Genomic DNA, 16,487 nt, shown 5'->3' on the forward strand with positions numbered 1-16,487 from the left:
GTCCGATGCTATACGCTTACAACTTATTTATTATACTATAAGCTATGTAAGAAAAGTTAGAAATGATGCATTTCATATATTTTGCGTTAGCTGCATATGCAATAACATGTAAAAAAATATTATTTTTGTGCTAATTAATCATTTTATTCTATAGATATATATATATACATAAATATATTTGTTCGCGAAAAATGACTTCAATGTTAAAATCATTTTTGAATGTACCTGCTGCGACTGTTAGTCGCATACCGCTTCTTATATTTGAGAAACATATATTTATCAAATGTTTTGATCTTCTATGTAATCCGTCTAAAGTACTTAAAGTGTAAGTGTTCCAATCAAATCAAGTACGTATTTTATTTTGAATATGTGTTTTGACAAATGAATGAATGAATGAATGAATTATATTAATTGATAATTTTTTGTAATTATAATTTTTTGAATTTATCTTTATTACATTCGTACGATCGAGACTGCGCCAAAATAGAATTATTCGCTAAATTTTGCTACGACCTTTCCAACGTGAACCTTTTACACAATCATATTTTGAAAATAATAATCCTTTACGAAAAAAGTGTGTATAAAAAAAAAATGAAAAAGATATACAAAAAAAAGTTAAAAGAACAAAAAAAAGAAAAAGAAAAATATCATTCCTCCCGCCGGCTATGCCAATAGAAATTGTGTATAATGTATATCGTGTTAATTGTTTGTTAATAAGTAAATAATGTAATGCTGGAATAATTCCGCTGATCGTCCAATCCGTCTAATAAGATTTTTCTAAAGAAAAGGTTTGATCTTTTGGATCTCGCGAATCCGATTTCCGAAGAAACTCACTGTGATTTTGATGCTTACGTTGTACAAAATCGATTCCGATCAATTATTTATTAGAAATATCGTCTCTGTAAAATCGATTCGCCAATCTCAAAATGTATCTTTTCGAAATATGCATCTAGATTTTTATTTCTTGCGTTAACGGATCGAGATATGTTGTACTTTTATATACATTTAAATACGGACGTACTTATATTTTGTACTTGGAGTACCTTGTGAGATTATTATATTCCATATATATATATATATATAGAAATAGATAAGATTATGACATAGTCCATATAGCGAATTATCTTTCTTTATAATTGTTTAATTTTAATCGTAAATTTTTAGGTTTTTGTTTTAAGATATTTTTTATTTCAATTAAAAATAACATAAAGTTACATTTATGTTAGAGAGAGAGAGAGAGAGAGAGAGAGAGAGAGAGTTATCATTCATTTCGATAAAAATACAAATGGATAATAATTAAAAAAAACTTAGATTATATTAGATAGTTAAGCATACTTAATTAATATTAAACTAGCGTTATTATGTTGTTGGTCGGATACTGTATAATATGTGTTATGCGAACGATGTAGACTGCAGAAACCTGTTACCAATTGGCTCATAGCCAAGTACAAACTTGTCATTATTTGTTTTATGTATTAAAATAAATAAAGTTACTGTTCTGTAACAAATATTTATTAATATTAATAATAATAATATATATGTTATTATTACCAAATGATTTAGTTTTATTATTTTTTAGGATATTAGATTTTTGTGTAGTGGTAGCCTTGATAGCATCGAGCTAACTTCCTGTCTATGTTTGTGGGTTATTTAAGAAGGTTCATTATTTTCTAGTTTTTCAAATCAAGGATATTAGATTTTTTGTGTAGTGGTAGCCTTGATAGCATCGAGCTAACTTCCTGTCTATGTTTGTGGGTTATTTAAGAAGGTTCATAATTTTCTAGTTTTTTCAATCAAATTAATTGAAAATGAGTAAAGCACATCCTCCAGAACTCAAAAAGTTAGTATAATTTTAATTGTATATCATAAATTATACTTTAAATTATCTTTAAGTTTGATTATATGAGCTTATTAGATCATATATACTATTTTAAGGTTATGTACTTGTTGTATACAAAATAATGATTTTTTTTATTTTATTTATTTGTAGATATATGGACAAACGTCTTTCACGTGAGTAGAAATAAATCAAATAATACTAATTAATTTCTTGTAATATTGATAAAGATATGAATTTTGTTTATAGTAAAATTAAATGGTGGAAGACACGTAATTGGAATTTTACGTGGTTTTGATCCTTTTATGAACATGGTAATCGATGAAAGCGTAGAAGAATGTAAAGGTGGAACAAAAAATAATATTGGTATGGTGGTGAGTAATATATCCATCTTGCAATTAAGTATTTTGTCATTCGATACTCAATAATACAAATTTCTGTTATTTCAGGTAATTCGAGGAAACAGTGTAATAATGTTAGAGGCGTTAGATAGAATATGAGTTAACATTATAAATATAAATTTATATTTCCATAATTAGAAATTCCAAATGAAAACTATACTTTATTAAATATACTATGAACAAATATTCATTTTTTATTGTATAAAGTTTGTCAAAACACTTTTACGTTCTTTTTTCATCTATCTGTTAATGAACGATAGGTTTAACTAAATTTGTAAAAATGAAAGAAAAACAAATGCAAGTACTTGTGTAACAAATAAACAGAATCTGAAATGTAAAGTTAGATTTTATAGTCTAGCAAAGTATGATGATACCTTTTAAATTATAATCTCATATAAAGAGCAAAATGATTATAGAAAAATTCGACAGTAACAATTAGTTTCTCTCTTTTTCTCTCTCTCTAGTCTTTCTACTTTTATTTTTCTTTCTTCGTAAATAAAAATTACTCACATTATATATTACGGTTGTACATTAAATATATAACTAATAAATAATTATTTTTAAAAAATATTTGCTTTAATGTGTATTTTTTTCTATACATATCTGAAGTAAAGTAAAATTTATTGTACTATCAGTAATGAATTAAAAGCATTTAGATGTTTGACGTATTCTATAGACTCCTAGAAATAATTAGAGATGTGATAAAATTTTTTTATATATATTATAAAAAAATTATTATATAAATAATCGTTTTGGTATAATATCTTGTATAGGTTACCGATAAAAATATTATTTTTTTAATTTTTAGTAACATATTATAAACATATCAATTCTCTAGCGTTTCTTTCTTAGACTTTTTGAAATAATATAAAATCATAAAAGTTAATAAAAAATATCTAATTGGTTGGAAACATATTAATTAATGTTCCTATTAATACATTCACTATGTCCGTATATACTATGTAAGACATTTAAGCGCCACCCTCGATTCGGAATTTTGACGTTTTTTCCAATTTCCAATAGAAATCCATATGTTCCGGTGGTTAAGATCGTTTTCCTCGCGTCGCAAAAATGAAAGAAATGTAACAGGAGCACATGATGATACAAGAGGTACCACGAAAGAAGTATTTGTCGTCACCACCTAGAACGCTCATTGGTTGGAAATAACATAAGTAATATCCAATAAAAGTACAGGAAATAAGTAAGGACTGTCGGTAAAACAGTAAGAGATCTGATGGTAACTTACCATAAGTATTTACCGACCGTCGGATATCTCACTGCTTTACCGACCGTCGAATATCTAACTGCTTTATCGACATTGTTTTCGTGATACTTCCTGTATCATCATGTGCTCCTGTTACATTTCTTTCATTTTTGCGACGCGAGGAAAACAATCATTACCACTGGAACATATGGAATTCTATTGGAAATTGGAAAAAACGTCAAAACTTCGAATCGAAGATAGCGTTTAAATGCCTTTCATAGTATATATAGATATACTGAATGTATCGATAGGTGTATTTAATATATTTTCAATTCGTCAGATATATTTCTTATTTAGTTTTATGATTTTATATTATTTCCAAGAATCTATAGAGTAATTTTTCAATATCAATGTATACATATATATTGTATTCTTCGGACGGAAATAAAATTTAAAATTATATCGGTAATCAATGATATTCGTGAATGTATATTTATATATGAAGAATTACTGATTCTTATAATAGAAAATAATAAATGTAAAAAAGAATTTTTACGGTAAGAGAGAAATGAAAGAAAGTATGAAATACTAGAACTGTCACTTTCTCGCAAGAGTTTAATGGAATGCTTGGTCTCCGGTAAATTGATATTACTTCCTTCCGTGAACAGTAATTTGATTCGACTGGACTCGAGAAAACAAATGTAATACATCGAAAGGTGAAAAATGCCGTACGTTTGACGAATGCGAGGCGATCGCGTAAAGAAATGATCGTAACAGGTTTTCTTTATCTGGCCTGTTGGCCAACTAACAATAAGAGGTATCTTGATTTTTTCGCCTAAACGGGAAATTTGTCTACGATTCATCGAATGCCAGTGATAGTTATCATTCGAGAAATAATTCAATCGCAATATTGTATATACATATTTGTCTTTTTAATTATTGCACTAGAACGATGTACCTATTTAAAATTAGAAGAGAAAAAAAAGAAGAGAGGGAGAGAGAGAAATTGGAGAAGAAAAAATTTTTATTAAAAAACAACGATATAAAATCATGATCACGACGTAACAAAACAAAATAAAGAACAAAATAAAGAATAAAATAAAGAACAATATAAAGAACAAGTAAAACTTAACAGAAATATGTAAAACAAATTGACTACATTATTCTAAGTATGTACAAGAAAATCAAGTGATATCTATGATCGAAACGATAATTTGATTGAACGTAAGATCAACGTTATCATGACGATAACAATTTCTCCTAAATTATTAGAATTGTTGTCTAAAAAGAAAATAATTTAATTCCTTTCGAAGGCCTAAGGGAGAATCGTTATGATTAATTATGATGTTCCGATGAAAAATCTGGTTGAGAAGGTTGGAAATGTTCTTGTTCGTAATGTCCAGGGGATTGAACGGTATAAGTAGTGTATTTAGATTCGTGACCGATGTGATCTTCCTCCCCTCCGGAATGTCCCCCGGAATATCCTCCGGAATGTCCTCCGGAATATCCTCCGGAATATCCTCCGGAATATCCTCCGGAATGTCCTTCCGACTGATGATAAGGTATTGGATGTGGTACAGGATAAAATACTGGCTTTGGAATGGTTACTGGATGGGGTACGGGTACTGGTTGTGGCAAAGGCACCGGCTTCGAAACCACTAATGGCACTTGTTGATGGACCTCTACTGGAACCGGCTTCTCCACCTCTACCGGCACGTGTTCGGGAACTTTCACTATCTGCGGAACCGGAACAGCCACGGGATGGTTCACCGGCACTGGAACCGGTATATGATGGGGTACCTGATTAAGAGAAAGGATCACCAGACTAAATCGATGTAAAACTATCGACCACCAACCATCCTTCCGAATGATTTTGATAAATAAGCCAAGATTAAATCGAGACAGGTAATACGATATAAATACTGATTATTATTCGTTTACTTATTGTTGCGGGAACTTTAACAAAAAGACTAGGATAATGAATACCAAGGTAAGGGATCATATTGCGAATGCACAAGTGTCACGTTTCAAGATCACCTTTCACTTTCCACTACTTTCTTGATCTTGTCTCCGTAAGGGTGTCAGTATTTATATTTTCTGCTAATTAGGTAGCAACTAGCGTTAAAGTTTTTTCTTAATAATAATAATAATAATGGCACTTTGTGAAACGTCAATGTCGATTATGACTCGTTATTTTAAATAAAATACAATTTACCTTAACCGGATATGGAACAGGCACCTTGATCGCTACTGTTTTTGTGACCTTAATAATTTTCGTGGGTACTTCATTTAATTGGACCGATTGGGAAATGAGCTTCGGATGACCGGAGAATCCATGATGGCCTTCGTAGGATGAAAAATGCGAAGCTTTAGCTCCTACCACTGCAACGATCGCTAAAAACTACAAAGCGTTTTATTTTGTAATATACTTTTCATTAGAAAATGTGACAAACGAGTAAGAGAAGAAAAAACAAATGTAAATAAAAAGTGAAATTTCAATTCGAAATCTGTAGAAACTAAAGGAGGAAAAATAATGATTACGATAAGAAGTCGAGGACTTTCACTGAAAAAAACACAAAATCGAATATCTAATGGTAAGGTAAAGAAAAAGAAAAAAACAAAAAAAGGGAAAAATATAAAAGCACGATCGTGTATCCATGATTGTTTATCACAGTTGATCCCGTGTTAGAAACTTACGAATCGTAAAACGAGCATCTTGCGCGTCGTTAGAGGAATCTAAGGGTGAAAATCTGTGGTGCGTTGGCTCGGTAAAGGAATGAAAGAAGGTGCACTGACAATTGTAGTGCGATCAGTTGCTTATATACGAAGACCTTCACCATCGTCGGTTGACGAAGAAAGCACTCTCTTTCCGACTGGCTTGCGTTCGCCAATCTCGTCTCCATCATCTCTCCTTTTTCTAACCTTCCTTTTTTCAACATTCGAGGGAGTTCGACGACCCCTTTCGCTCGATCGTTCGAAAGGATCGAACGCGGTCTAATTTCCCATCTACGTTCCAAAATATCATTTATTTTACATTTAAAGTACCTACTTGTAATTCAGCAACACGTATCCAAATGGTTAACTTTGGTTTACTCAAAAGTTTTCTCGTGGTTTTAAAACCTGCCAATGGGAACTAACGAGCACGAATAAAATGAATGGATACGTTGTGCAACGCATCGTCGTTATGTTAAGTGACAAAACGTGTATCCTTTTTACCATACTTTTGACCTCGGCCACCAACGAACATGGACAACAAAGTTTCCGAATCCTCGTTTTTAATTGAAACATTAACATTAACAATTGCTTTTCTTTCGAAGAAGCAATCCTTATGGTTTGGAAAGCTTTGCTTTTTAGCAATGAAATAACTGCGAGTTATGCGAGAGGAAGTGAACTTGCAATTTTCCTTCGATTTCCTATTATGCGTGCACTCGGAGAGAGAGTAATCGTCGTGTTTTCAAAAGTATCCTGTGGATGTAGAGAACGAACGAGAGAATAGTGAAAGGATGATTATCGAATGTCTCGAGAAGAACTTTGAAAGTAAAAGGAATATGCAAATCGAGCAAATTTTTCTTCTTAATTTTCATAAGAATGACCAGACAAATGGAATCACTTTTTCCAATTTAATTAATCGAAATTTTCGGATGGATTTTATTTAATCGTTTCTTCTTTTTTTCTTTTTCGTCAAATTGCTCTTAACTATTGTTGTCTTGGTCAACTCTCTCGTTATAGTCGAGTTGTTTATCGAAGAATCGATTCGCGTTACGTTACAGATTCCAAAGACATTTTTAAAGTTCTATTCGTCGGAGAAAGGCACGAAGGTACAAAAGGAAGGAACGGAAACTTTCTTAAAGGCGTATGCTATACCAGGAAATATAGACACTCGTACGATATACGTCGGGAAGTTGTACATTTTGATGAGAAAAAAAGTTATAGGAGAATGTGAAACAATTCATGGGATCTCTCTCTCTCTCTCAAAAAAAAATAATGTCTACGAAATAGTAGTAAAACATTATACGAGTCGAACAAAATGAATATTCTGTTATTTGTTAGAAGGAAAAAATATAATATAATCGGGAGTGTCGTTTGCCGAATTGTTACGCTTGGAAAATAACTTTCACATCGAGATGTATCGCGGTTGCATACAACCAGGCGCATTTGAACTGCTCTATTTTAATGTTATGTTTGATTTTTGTTTAAAAGAAACAATATTGATACAAAATTCGTGTGTTAAAAAATAAAGAAAAAATACGTTGACCAGTGAGACTTTTAATAATTTAAGTAAGTAGGACTCTAGAACTTATTCCATCGATCTTATAAACAGAAATGTAGGATAAGGTATCTATCGATGATGGGAGAGAAAGAGAGAGAGAAAATGAGAAAGAGAGAGTAGGACTTTGAACGAATGATACTTAACTAAATGAGTCTCCAAATATTCTATATTTTATGAGCTGTCAAGGCTACAAAACCATAAAAATGGAACTACTATTTAAATACGAAATAACAAGACTGATCACATTCTATTCTGAATAACTTAATATGGGATGGAATTTATAATAATCTCTGGTCTTTCGTGAACTTTTAAAAATGATCGAGTCAATCGTAATAATTCTCGATATAAAATAATTTTCGTAATATTTATTTCGTAATAATAGCAATATCATAATGAAATCGTCGAGATGATTTAATCCGTTATTCTATTTCATATATCGTTAGTCGAGTATTATTTATTAACGCTTGACAAATAACATAAAAATAAAAAAAGAAATGAATTTTTGTGGAAGCATCTACTAGATTTTAATGATCCAAATCAATTGATAAAAGATAGAAACAAATGAAACGAATGGATTTATAAAATCGGTTCATTAAATCTCGCGAAAAATGTCTCTTTATCTATACGCTCGAAACATTTCCTGATATTTAGCTCGAAAGTCGCAAAAAATGCATTAACAAATATGTCCAAAAATGATGATATAAGGTTTAGATAATTTATTAATATTTATTGTAGGTATACCGGTCACAATTTTTGGTCAAAACGAAAAACATTGAAATAAAAAAGAAAGACATTTTGTGTTCGCATTGGAAATTCATGGAATTGAAATCTTTAGGAGTCAATTAAAAAAATCTAGTTCTTCCCAATGCCATTTGGATTGCAACATCATCCGGGGCCAACATCTGCCAGGTATAAAAGGTCGAAATACCTTCGAAGAGATGCTCAACTTCTCGGCATACTCCGAACGACCAACATGAGATTTCTCCTGCTAACAGTGGTAAGGGTGTTCTCTAATCAACCCTGTTTTCTTTTTACTTTTTCTTTTTTTTCTCTCTTCAATTTGCGTCATTTCAATTATCCGAGTACGAATTTCAATGCAAAATTACAAACATACCAATTTCATTAATTGCACGTATCACTTTACACGCTACACATTACGCAAAGACGGAACGTTTTATAAAATCAGAAAACTTTTAAGAAGAAAATACATTTGTTTATTATAAATTTAACGTATAAACGAGAAAAGAAACTAAAGTAACGAATGATATCATATGGGATAGAAGTTTGGAGAAGAAAAAAAATAGAAAAATATTTCATAATCGTCTAAACCTGTTATATTGCGCAACACGATTGACAAATAGGACCGATCCTCGAATGGAATATTTCTAGATTTAATTATTAATTTAATTTTTCTCAGGTATAAATAGATTAATTTGATTTCTGTTTGTTCAATAGTTGTGCACGGTGGTAGCGGTAACAGTTGCTGTTAATAAACCAAAGAGAGATATTTCATTGGGTGATTATCATAAGCACGATCATCATGAGAACGAGTTAGAAATATCCAGATCGCTCGGTGGTTATGTCGGTTCTTACAGCGTTTTGGACGATGAGGTAAAACAAGGCTATGGTCCACCCAATTATCAACCCAACCAACCATTGAATTTAAATCAATATACGACAAGTGTAAAAAACAATGCTCAACTTCCAGTACCTACTTATGGAGTACCAGAGGTAAATAAACAAATGACAATAATTCATTTCAACGGAAATTGATTTAAAAATGATCATTTCGTTAGGTTAATCACGTACAAGTACCAAGCAAACAGTATTTAACTCCTGTTATCGAGGCAGCTAACAAGGTTCATACGAAAACTCAGACGACTTTTACAAAATCAGTCGAGGTTATATTTCAATTTTCTATATATTTTAGTTCTGTATATATGTCTTATGTAACAGATATTTTTTTTCAAAAGAATTTGATTACAAAATATTATTTCTAGAAGGTAGTACCGAATAAAGAAACTGTAGACCATTTAGCAGATTCGGTCAAGGTTACTTCTCCTGTTACTTCTTATGGAGAACCAGTCGAAGTTAAAGTAAATATTAAAACTATTTGTTGACTTTCTTTCAAATTCCAATGAGGAGATTTTATAATGAATTCTATTTCAGACAGTAGAAAACACCCAAAAGTCAACGTTATACGAAGTTCCAGAGGTAAAGGTGAGTCGAGTTGTTAAAGGAAAAAAAAGAAAACCATTGATAATCTAATGCGATGTGATTTTTTTCAAAGACCTCGGTCGTGTCGTTACTCGACACGAAAGTCGAACACGACGTAGTTCCAACGATCCAGGATCATTCGGAAGAAACTGTTCACAAAACTCACGTGAAAACTCAGCTGACCGTACCGCAAGGTAAATATATATAAAAAGCAACAAATAAAAATATTATTAATTAAAAGTAAGAGAAGCAAATGATTTATTAACAGTTCCAGATGTATCGCATCAAACTTCTACAGTGGTAGATTCGAGTTTAGTCCTTCCAGTGAACAATCTTCCAACTAGTTCCGTTGGCAACGTTGATTTTTCACAGTTCGCCCTCCCGACGGTCAATGGTCACGCTACGTTCAACGATCATTTGCAAAGTCAATCCGAATTTGACTCGGCCTATCAAGCCTATCTCCGAAACATTGGTAGTTTCGGCAGTCAACAGAAAATATTGACCGACCAATTCCCTAATCTATATGTTAGTCCATACACTTACGGCGTTCCTTATCAATTCCCACAATCCTTGTACACTTCGCAAGTTCATCAATCTCTACCTTCTCAGTTACATAATTTAGTTCCTTATCCTGTTGCAGCTAATAGTCATTTGTTCAAAAGTAACTCCGATGTTAAACAATTTGGACCGATTAGCACATTTTTCCAAGATAACTTCCCCAATTTTCAATTCCAATTTCCCCAACTCCCAAATTTCGGCTCGATCTTTCAATTACCAACTCCAGCTCCAGCAACCCCGGAGGTAGAAAATCTTAAAACTATCCAAGTTCAGAAGCCAGTGGAAGTTAAGACGTTAGAGACAACCGATAATCTGTTCGATAGCAAACCAGTTGCCGTTGATACTTCGTTGACGAAGACAAGTACAGTTAATACCGAGAAAGTATCGAACGAATATCTCCAACCCGTTGATAAAAATGGTGCGTACATTTATTAAAAAGAAAAAAAAAACATAAGAACTATTTTAATGAAATACAAGTTTGTTAGATTCATATATAAACATGTAAATCAATTTTTAGAAATGAATAAATGACCTAAATTACACTACACAGGATGTAACGTACAACTTCGTCGATATTATAAGTAAATAAATTCGTTTTATTACAAACATTTTCCAATGCAATCGATCAACAATCCTGTGTCTTACTTAATATTATATAATAATTATATTTTACTTTAGATTTATTTTATTAGAAGAAATAATAAACGATAATATTTATCGTTAATCAAATATGTCATATAAGTTTTGAACAAAAGGAGGAAGCTGACGCGATTTTCCTCTACCACAGACGACATTTTTTAATTGGATTCATATTAGATCCCAAAGGACATTTCCAAGCTTCGCTAAATTCCTTGGAATTTTTGAGTACCGCTCTAAGTCTCACATGACCCGGACAATGAGAATCTTGAAGCATCCATTTTAAGGAGGACGCGGTATACGCCTCGCACCATAACTAAAAATACGTCAAACCAACTTGGCATTCGTTCATCGAAACGAACTTTCTTTAAAACTTCCAATTAGATCATCTTACGTGAGCGAAACTAAGAAAGAGAAGTTGTTCGTGCGTTAAATGAGTAAATCCCGGAAGTAATGGTTCTTCGCCGTGTCTGGCCTTCCATCTTTCGTAAGCAATGACAGCCTCCCTTAGACCACCATTGTCGGCTATATTTTCTCCCAAGGTCAATTCGCCGTCTATATAATCGTCCACCTATTCGGACAACATTCAATTGAATTGTGATCGAATGGTTCGTTCAATCCGTAAGATCATTCCAATTCTTACACTTATTTTGATCATTTTATACCTCGTCTTCGTAATAACTGTTATAGTGATCTATGAAACATTGGGTCCTCTCGGTGTACTCCGAAATCGTCTCGTTTGTCCACCATTGTCTTAAATTTCCATTACTATCGTATTGTCTACCACTGTTGTCGAAACCATGCGTCAATTCGTGTCCAAGTACTGTACCGATAGCACCATAATTTAAAGCTCTGCAAATTCATATGCATACATTTATTAATTAACAAAGTTGGTCGGGATTCATTGAATTTTTGTTAATTCTTACTCTAGCCCAAGTTCGTAGAATGGAAACTGGAGAATTCCAGCAGGAATAGCTGCATGTATTTGTCAAAAAATCAAAATAAATATGTAATATATAAGTATAGTTATTATCAAAATATATATATAAATGTAGAAATATGTTATATTTACGAACTAATTTGATTCACTTGAAAAGTATGGAAGGCGTTGACGTCCGTTGGATCTGTCACCCAACTTTAAATAATATGGCCACAATATTAATTATATATATAAATTTGTAATTATTTTATTACTTATTCCAAGTAAATATGTGGACATTTACTCACTACGATTCGTTATACAAATTGATATCGTGAAGACATTCCAATTTAGCGAGCGAAATTGATCGAACGACTTGTAACATATTGTCTAAATATTTCGTTTTCGATAAATTTATCTGAAAAATAATATAAAATAATATTAGAAAAAATACAGGGAAAAAAATATATTAGACCTTAGATATTTTAATTAATTCAAAGACAGAGTGGGATATAAGTAGGGGTACAATTTTTATTTTTATTATCGTATTTACATCTTCGTAATATTCATCGAGTTCACCCTCCTCGAAAAGCCACTCCGGATGGCCAATTTCCAAAGACATTTTATCGCTCTTTTCTAACGTCACTTTTTTAGTCTCTTTATCCATCCAATCAGTTTTTCGAACCAACGTGGCAAAAGATGCTCTAATATCTTCTAACATTTCGCGAACTTTAGGTGCCTTTTCCTTGTGAAACGATTTATCAACGAATAGCCAGGATACTGCCATGCCTAAATAATTATTAATCGAATAAAAGAATTAATTTTGTATTATCAAAATAAGTTTGCGACTATTTAGGATGACATACGTACTGACCCATTAGTTGGTTTACAGCCTCGGCACAATACAATGACTGGGATGTACCGACTTCAACGTTCATTAACGAGTGAAGATAATTTAACCATACTTTTCGTAAGTTTTCCGAAGAATGTGGAACAACTATGTCAACAACGATCCACCATATATACGTTTCTTTAAGAGAATCAACATTTTTATCAACGATAAGCGATGGAACTGATACGAATTTGAAAACATACCTATATCTTGTTCATCCCTCGAAGCAACGACCAAAGCCAAATCTTTCAAATATTCCAAATTCCCCACGAGAACTTTGTCTCTCCCCGAAAGATTCAAAGTAACGACATCTTGAAAAAGCATCTCGATAAAAGGTCTCCAAATAATTTTAGGCGTTAGACTCGAATTAACTTCGATCACGTATTCGTCTGTCAATCTTTGAAGATCATCGACAAACATATAATCTTCGTCTTTAATATTTTCTTCTGTCAAACTCGTGTTAACGTTGAAATTAGTGAGCTGTTTGAAAAAGATTGAAAAAGAAAAAAAAAGAAAAAACGCAAAGTCACAACAAAGGTGATATTTTAAAATACGCTAATTGAAAACGTCAATCATAGTTAACGATTAGAAAAATATAATGAAACCTTGCACGAAATTAGAAAACTATCAATCGCAATGTCGGATGTTAGAAATGACAAATGTTTCGCAATTACGTGAAATGAAAATTCTTTTGAAATGTACCTATATTTGCAAAATAATAATTGATATGTAATCTTGTTGCGAAAAATGATGCAACTACGGAACTACGAAAGTAAACTCACCAAATACAAAACGGTACTGAGTTCATAAATCTGCGCAGCTAAATCTGCCACATCGCTTTCCTTGGGAAAGGTATTTTCATTTTCTAAGGTGCAAGCATCCAACGTGCCATTGCTTAGAACTTCCTTGATAACGTTAGACATATATAACAATTCCACTTCTAAATCTTCGTCTATGTCGTCCAACGTTTTATCTAATTTTCTCATTCGCAATCTAATCGATTGCAAACGATGTTCTAACTCTTTGTCACTTAAAAAATATATAGATCATTTCATTAAAATTACATTAAATTTGCAAAAGTAAAAAACAGGATGAAGTTAGTGCTGTTACCTGGGAAAAGGACTACCCATGATTGGTGTATCAAGAAAGATAACATTTTTGCTACCATTTCTAGGATCAGGTAGAACGTCGAGACCAATTAGAACGTCTCTTCCTAGAATTCTTTTAACTCTAGCCATTTGGTCGATGTAATTTCTGGTCTCCTTCGTAATTGCCGCAGGGGTTGAGGGTAAATTGAGCAGTTCCAACAACTCGAATAATGGCGATAATCCTAACTTGTCCATCGACTCTGAAAAATCAACCAATATTATATATACAAAGAAAATTGTCTCTTCGAATGTTTAACAATTGTATTAGAGAAAAATAAGTATACTATTTTATTTATAAAACGAGATACGCACCAACGTCCAAGCAACTGGTATACAAAATTTGTGTCTGTTGCACGGACCAAGGTACATCTTCGTCGCTGATATTTGTTCTTAACAAATCCCTAATAGTTCTAGATACTCGATCGGTTCGTTCGTTGAACCAAGAATTTGTTAGACTAGAATCCGGTATCGGATGTTCTCGGGGCCATCTGCCGCAAGTATATCTACGAATTCATCAAAAAAATAAACAAGAAAATACTAAACGTGTGTTAACATTTTATACGATTTTTATTCGAAGACGTATAAGTAGGAATGGTTGCGGTCATTAAGGTGCATCGTGGGTAGATATCTTTGCAACGCACGCTTGTCCATTTTTTGACAAATTTTATAAAGACAATACTCACTTATAAAAATCGTCGCAAGGATCTACAGACGGATCCATAGATTCCTTAAGACTAGCAGCTTATCGAACAAAATAATGTTGTAAATCATTATCAATTTTTTTTTACATTTCTATAGAACATTTATTCTAATTGTATCCATTAGAAAATACACGTCAATCTTATCACCTCGCATAAATCTTATACGTAATCATATCGCGTTCATATAAATCATGCTTACCTATCCTCACGCAATCTTCAGAATCACATAGTTTCATATCGGGTTTAATCCTAGAGTCTGAAACAAACAACCATCGGATGAAAATTGTAAGCTACGTAATCTTGATTACCAATTATTATTTGACGTTACAAATTATAACATGAGATTGCAAATATCAATGAAAAAAAAAAATTCTTTTCGCAATGTAACATTTATCCTGAATGATAATGAAGGATTACTTACAAAGTATAGAAAGTACCAATACTGCAACGAATAAGGAAGCCATCAAAATGAATAGAACTATCATCAAAAGACTGGATATTTGGTTACGTTTCTTCAAACTATAAAAAGTATTAAAGCTCTGATAAAATAAACAATCTAACTGTAGTAATCAATTTAAACAATTGCGTAAAGCATGATTTTATATAAGAAGTCAATATTGAAACTTTATAAAAGAAAAAATTCGAATAAAAGACTAATTTTTAAATATTTTCTTACAAAGTTTTTTTGGATTTGACGGAAACCAAATTCCTCTGGCTACCAATCGAGTATACGGACGCAGTCTCATTTTCTTCTACAAACAAACGAACAAATGAAAAAAAATTTTATTAATAAAATTTGATAATTCATTCATCTCTCGAAATAAAATAAAAGATTTACCAATCAACTTTCTTTAATCAGTTTAGACACGCAAACTCTAGTTCACGATTCTAAAAGACTACATAATCCAAATCGGATGTTAGAAAGTAATCAAAATGTTAATGGGAACTATTCGGAATGTCTACAATGATCTTTTACGAATAGATAGATAAAAATAGAGAGGGAAAGAAAGAAAGAAAGAAAGAAAGAGAGAGAGAGAGAGATTGAGCGAATATGACTCGATATAGAAATACTTTTTTATAAATTCTCATGTGATTTAATAATAGGTCATCGTAACAAGGAAGTACATAGCACCCCTGGAATAAAAAGTATATATAGATATATAGATATATATATGTATATATACATATATACTCACTGCGCTCGTTGTTCATGCTGAATGGCCCACTGACCGGATCGAACTGACGACACTGAACAACCTCGAGGGACACTTGGCTGTCCATACGTTCACATTTTCCTCGACAACCAGTGGTTCTCGTCCAATGAACGACTTTCTTCTATTTTTCTCTTTTTTTTTTACTTAACCATTAAATATTTTGGACAAAAAAAATGTCACTTAAATCGTCTAATTTAGTCATCGTTGCAATTTATATATTTTTTTTTTCCTAAGGTAATTGAACGTCGTTGACCATGCTTGAGAAACATGTTTTACAAGAAAAAGTTTAAATTTCTAAACAAGTTGAGAATTGAAGGTATAAACTTAGACGATTGTTTATACGAGTCCAAAGTAGATATAATGTCGGAACGAATGTTCATTCTCAGAGTACAATATTGATAACCGATTATGAATGAAAATAAGATTTCTTTACCACGTCAGATAAAAATGTAAATCGATATGATCGATATTTATCATTAAGTTATGGGAT

General features: G+C 32.0%; 3 protein-coding genes across 3 annotated transcripts; 1 reads left to right on the forward strand and 2 right to left on the reverse strand.

The window, feature by feature from the left end:
• The first annotated feature begins 1,717 nt into the window (after positions 1-1,717).
• LOC122526240 (probable small nuclear ribonucleoprotein G) lies at positions 1,718-2,577 on the forward strand. Its single transcript, XM_043649529.1, has 4 exons — positions 1,718-1,840; positions 1,991-2,013; positions 2,087-2,211; positions 2,287-2,577. Exons 1-4 carry the CDS (start codon positions 1,809-1,811, stop codon positions 2,335-2,337), a joined length of 231 nt encoding a protein of 76 aa, XP_043505464.1. The 5' UTR covers positions 1,718-1,808; the 3' UTR covers positions 2,338-2,577.
• Positions 2,578-4,777: 2,200 nt separating this feature from the next.
• On the reverse strand, positions 4,778-6,157 carry LOC122521995 (cyclin-dependent kinase inhibitor 1C-like). Its single transcript, XM_043642759.1, has 3 exons — positions 6,140-6,157; positions 5,658-5,843; positions 4,778-5,242 (listed from the first exon to the last, which is right to left on the reverse strand). The coding sequence occupies exons 1-3, from the start codon at positions 6,155-6,157 to the stop codon at positions 4,778-4,780; spliced, it is 669 nt and encodes a 222-aa protein (XP_043498694.1).
• A 5,108-nt stretch (positions 6,158-11,265) lies between these two features.
• LOC122526275 (endothelin-converting enzyme homolog) lies at positions 11,266-15,995 on the reverse strand. Its single transcript, XM_043649589.1, has 17 exons — positions 15,980-15,995; positions 15,460-15,535; positions 15,205-15,302; positions 14,983-15,039; positions 14,766-14,823; positions 14,395-14,585; positions 14,045-14,282; positions 13,717-13,963; positions 13,138-13,414; positions 12,917-13,072; positions 12,596-12,831; positions 12,351-12,460; positions 12,200-12,258; positions 12,050-12,098; positions 11,789-11,975; positions 11,518-11,694; positions 11,266-11,439 (listed from the first exon to the last, which is right to left on the reverse strand). The coding sequence occupies exons 1-17, from the start codon at positions 15,993-15,995 to the stop codon at positions 11,266-11,268; spliced, it is 2,406 nt and encodes an 801-aa protein (XP_043505524.1).
• Between the last annotated feature and the right edge of the window lie 492 nt (positions 15,996-16,487).

The sequence above is a fragment of the Polistes fuscatus genome, unplaced genomic scaffold, assembly GCF_010416935.1.
Source record: "Polistes fuscatus isolate 324 unplaced genomic scaffold, CU_Pfus_HIC Scaffold1, whole genome shotgun sequence".
In the NCBI taxonomy this organism is placed as follows: domain Eukaryota; kingdom Metazoa; phylum Arthropoda; class Insecta; order Hymenoptera; family Vespidae; genus Polistes; species Polistes fuscatus.

Coding starts and splice junctions, on each gene's coding strand:
- LOC122526240 (XM_043649529.1), top strand. CDS start 1,809: ATGAGTAAAGCACATCCTCCAGAACTCAAAAA. Junction 1,841..1,990: donor CATCCTCCAGAACTCAAAAA/GTTAGTATAATT, acceptor ATTTATTTGTAG/ATATATGGACAAACGTCTTT. Junction 2,212..2,286: donor AAAATAATATTGGTATGGTG/GTGAGTAATATA, acceptor CTGTTATTTCAG/GTAATTCGAGGAAACAGTGT.
- LOC122521995 (XM_043642759.1), bottom strand. Junction 5,243..5,657: donor CTGTTCCATATCCGGTTAAG/GTAAATTGTATT, acceptor TCTCTTAATCAG/GTACCCCATCATATACCGGT.
- LOC122526275 (XM_043649589.1), bottom strand. Junction 12,461..12,595: donor TCGATGAATATTACGAAGAT/GTAAATACGATA, acceptor ATTATTTTTCAG/ATAAATTTATCGAAAACGAA. Junction 11,976..12,049: donor TTCTACGAACTTGGGCTAGA/GTAAGAATTAAC, acceptor ATGAATTTGCAG/AGCTTTAAATTATGGTGCTA.